Source organism: Vombatus ursinus, unplaced genomic scaffold, assembly GCF_900497805.2.
Source record: "Vombatus ursinus unplaced genomic scaffold, bare-nosed wombat genome assembly UNPS02014874.1, whole genome shotgun sequence".
NCBI classification, from domain to species: domain Eukaryota; kingdom Metazoa; phylum Chordata; class Mammalia; order Diprotodontia; family Vombatidae; genus Vombatus; species Vombatus ursinus.
Window position 1 is genome coordinate 12,417,225 of NW_020954652.1, and position 4,251 is coordinate 12,421,475.

A 4,251-nucleotide genomic window follows, 5' to 3' on the forward strand; every position below is an offset into this window, starting at 1 on the left:
AATGACTTTTAAAAATACACTGAAAATAGACATAAATGTTATCTTTAGAATGTGGTGAATTTATTTTGCCCTTGGCTGACTGTTTACATGAACTGAATTCACTGGTTAATCGCAAATGCCACATTAATTTCTCTTGATATTGAGTAGACTAGAAGAATCCAAGCCAGGTTTGATTTCATAATAATAATAGCATATGTATAGTACTTAAAGGTTTGTAAAGTGCTTGACATACATTGTTTCTTTGACATATATTGATTTTTTTTCTTTTAGTTTTTTTTTCCTTTTTTTGTGACAATCAAGGTTAAGTGACTTCTCCAGGGTCATACAGCTAGTAAGTATCTGATGCCAGATTTGAACCCAAGTCCTCCTGACTCCAGAGCTGGTACTGTATCCACTGCACCACCTAATTGCGCCATCTCATTTGATTTTTAAAATTATTTTATTCAACTGCAAATTCACAAATGTGTCTTCTGAAATAGGACTTTTCTATGTGATTTTAAGCTTCTTGAGAGCAGGTACTGTTTCATTTAAATTTAGGAAAAATGGCTTTTATTTTAGTATTGCCTTAAATAAGTCTTTTCAAATGAGCATCAGTAGGGATATTTACACAAAGTCAATATCTTAGGTAGGCAATGTAAACCTGAGCATTTGTCTGCTAGTTACGGTAGGTTACTACCTATGCTAACGAAAACACTGAAGATGATATCATGCTCCTGAAATACCACCTATGCCTAAAGAACTGCTTTATTGCCATTTTTCCATTGCTGTCATTTTGAAATGACATCTCCCCTTTGTAACAGAATTTAAGCAAAACAAACCAACACAATGACCATGTTCAAGAAAGCATGCCTTTTATTCTGCCTCCGTAGTTCACCACCTCACTCCTGAAACGAAGCATGTTTCAACACTAATCCTTGGAAACCAAGAATGATTACTGCATTGATGAGAGTAGAGTCTGTCAGTACTGTTTTATATTTTTATTTTTTATATATCATGCTATTCTTTTTATTTTCTTGGTTCTGCTTACTTCACTTTGTATCACTTCATACAAGACTTTCTATTTTTTTTCCCTGAATTCTTCATGTTTGTCATTCCTTACGGCACAGTAATATTCCATTATACTTCTAAATACTACAATTTGTTCAGCCATTCCCCAAATGATGGGTACTCGCTTTGTACCACAAAAAGTGCTGCTATAAATATTTCTGCACATGTCTCTCTTCTGTCTTTGACCTCTATGGGATATTTGCCCAGTACCAGTATAGCTGGGTCAAAGGACATGTAGAGTTTAGGGATTTTTATAGCATGGTTACAAATTGTTTTCCCAAATGGCAGGACCAATTTACAAGCCTACCAATAGCACACAGTGTGCCTGTGTTGCCATAATCTTTGCAACAACCACCATTTTTTTTTTTCTTGGTCTTTGCTAACTGATGAGTCACTCTTTGCTCTACTTGATCCCCTATAATTAGGACAGGCCTAATAATGCTAAAGATAGATATTTTACTATTCAAAATTAGATACATACCCAAGAAGGAAAGACTGATTTTTAACATATATGGGCAATTATCTCCATTAGAACGTAAGCTTCTTTAGAGCAGAGGCTCTGTTTTTGCTTTTCTTTTTATCCCCAGTGTTTAGCACAATGCCTCATCCACAGGAAGCACTTAATAAATGCTTGTTGACTGACTACCTCATACAGCTGAGATTAAAAGAATGAAAATTTATAATCTATAATCTTAAAATGTTATCCATCTTCCATATCTAGTCTAGTGCCTAAGTACAGATATACTTTTAATGTAGATTTTCCCTACTGAAAAATTTAAAAATCCTACCCACATGTGGGAGAAAGTGCTGGAAGTCTGAATCACTCTATTAATATCATTTTATTGTCTTTAAGTCATTGAAAAGGCCAAAAGGCAAATATCCAGGGCCTGAAAATATTGAATATAGGGCTAACATTATAATATCATATTACTATACAGCTTCTGGGTCAGTAAAGTCAATTAACCCTTTAGCAGATTCTTGGGGGGGTGGTGGCAAAGGATTGACAATAGAAAAGAAAACTGGAATCCTATTTTTTTCACGATTCATTTATTACTCATTAAAAAATCCATATAGAAATCATCACTGGCAGCTGTTAATATTAATACCAAACTACAAAGAGATGGTTAGAAAAGCAATCACTGCATCAAGTCTCCAGCCTGGTTCCATCTAACAACTTGCTTCAACTTGAAAGCATGACTGTTTCTTCAGAGCAATAACTGCATAGCATCTGGGGGATTTCACAGGATCAAATAACTTCACGAGTGCAGACCAGGCAATGTTGTCCTGTAAATTGATATGAGCTTTAGATATATAACAATGTGTTGACTGAAAAAGGAAATAATGGAGTAGGCATGTATTTTTGTAATGTAAAAACAAGACATACATAATTTCACAAAAAAGAGAGAAAAACAGTCTTCCTTGACTAATATAGAGTTGTGTCATAAAGTATACAAAGTAATTGGAATAAAAATAAAGGTATTTGTGGTTTAAAGTAATTAATTATTTCTTATTTATTAACCGGAGATATCTTACATTGCCAACATAAGTGAATAGAAACCTCTTTCATAAATTGCAAAAAACAAATGAGTATTTCTCATAACTTCTAACAATTAACTTTCAATCTGGTAGTCTTTAGCCCATAACATTTTGCCCAACTATTATACCTATGTCAATGGAAAGAGTTGTGAAAAGGAAAATGAGTGCTCAATAGAGTAGGCATGATCTTCCCTTCCCCCACCCTCCATCTTGAGAATCAAAGATATTCTTTGATTTACAGTTGGCTGGCAGCTGAGAAAAATACATCATTATTTAAACATTTTAAAATTGCCTTTTCCATAAAAATACCAGTTAGAACAAAAGCAAACATTTATTACAATCCATTTGTTCCAAGTAGGCTGTCGAAGAGAAGAAAGCAAAACTCTCCTTATGATAAAGTATAACTGTTAAAATGAAGGGTTTATAGTGGAAAAACAGGGCTGTTCCCATGAATGTGTTTAATTTAAACAGGTCACAAAACTTTATTTTGACCATAGCCCAGAGCAGAAGCTGCAAAAACCACTTCCCTCAAAGCTAACCAAAAGGGCCATTTTTTTCCCCATTCAAACAAGAACCATACAATTACGATTTACTAAAAAAAGAATTGCCATCAACACTACTCCAAAGGGTACTAATACCCCGCAAAGTATGTGAGTAGGGAAATTCAAATAAATATGCTAATCCGTGTGAAATAGAGTTTATAAAGGGTATCTTCTGTCTAGCCTTTACTAATTTTAGCCACACAATGTCTAAGTACATAGTGCTTTGTGTGTTTACTGTCTAGTGACTAGTAATTACCATACAATTACAAGAACATAAACTTTACTATTGCAGCTTCGCTACAAACAACATCTGTTGTACATATGTTGAAAAAGAGATGGAATGAATACTTAAACTTTGCAAATATGAGAATAATTGTACTGTGAGTTTTAGAAGGCACCTCTTTCGCAATTAACCAGATAATTGATTCAATTAAGATATTTTTTCAGATATTTTAAAAAGTGCAAAAATACCTGTTCTTTAAGATAGCAAAGTCGATCCATAAGTATCAAAGTCTCTATACAAGGAGCCAAAACAACTTTCAACTGAAAGAAAAATTGGATATATTATAATTGTTGTCCAAACAAACAGTAGGATGAAAAGTTTTTCCTTTTACTTGCCCTGTTGAAGAAAATACTGATGAAAAATTACAAATCTAGCTATCTATCTAGATATGGCAAATGCTCATCATGCAAAGGGATAAAGAAGGGATCAAAAGTTTTCCAAAGTAATAAACAGGGAAAATGTATGCTACTTAAATTGCTTTGAAGTATCATGGTCATGCAGTATGTGACAGGAAGCATTTATGGGGCCCTAAGCATGAAATTCATTAAAAGGAATGCTTGTGAAATAACTGCATTAAGACAAATATGGGTTCAAAGAACTCTAATATTTCTGCACATTTATAAGACTCCTTATAAGGAAATTTCCATGTGTTCTCTTCTTATTTTACTGATACCTAAGAGAGTTTTGAAATGGGACATGATCCAACTTGGTGTTTTTTTAGAATCAGGGTATCATAAAATAAGTTAGTGTGCCCTATCAGAAAATTTCAGAAGATCCTATTTTAGTCTGTCTCACACACACACACACACACACACACACACACACACACACACACACACACAC

The 4,251-nt window shown here is 33.8% G+C and overlaps 1 protein-coding gene across 3 annotated transcripts in view; it reads right to left on the reverse strand.

Moving 5' to 3' along the window:
• Nucleotides 1-2,090: 2,090 nt before the first annotated feature.
• Nucleotides 2,091-4,251, reverse strand: part of METTL25 (methyltransferase like 25) — a 152,603-nt gene continuing 150,442 nt past the window's right edge. For all 3 annotated transcript variants that reach the window (XM_027842514.1, XM_027842515.1, XM_027842516.1), the window contains 2 exons: nucleotides 3,597-3,668; nucleotides 2,091-2,331 (listed from right to left, as the gene is read on the reverse strand). In XM_027842514.1, the coding sequence (XP_027698315.1) occupies nucleotides 2,215-2,331; nucleotides 3,597-3,668 (189 nt within the window). In that variant the 3' untranslated portion in view covers nucleotides 2,091-2,214. The remainder of the gene's footprint in view (nucleotides 2,332-3,596; nucleotides 3,669-4,251) is intronic.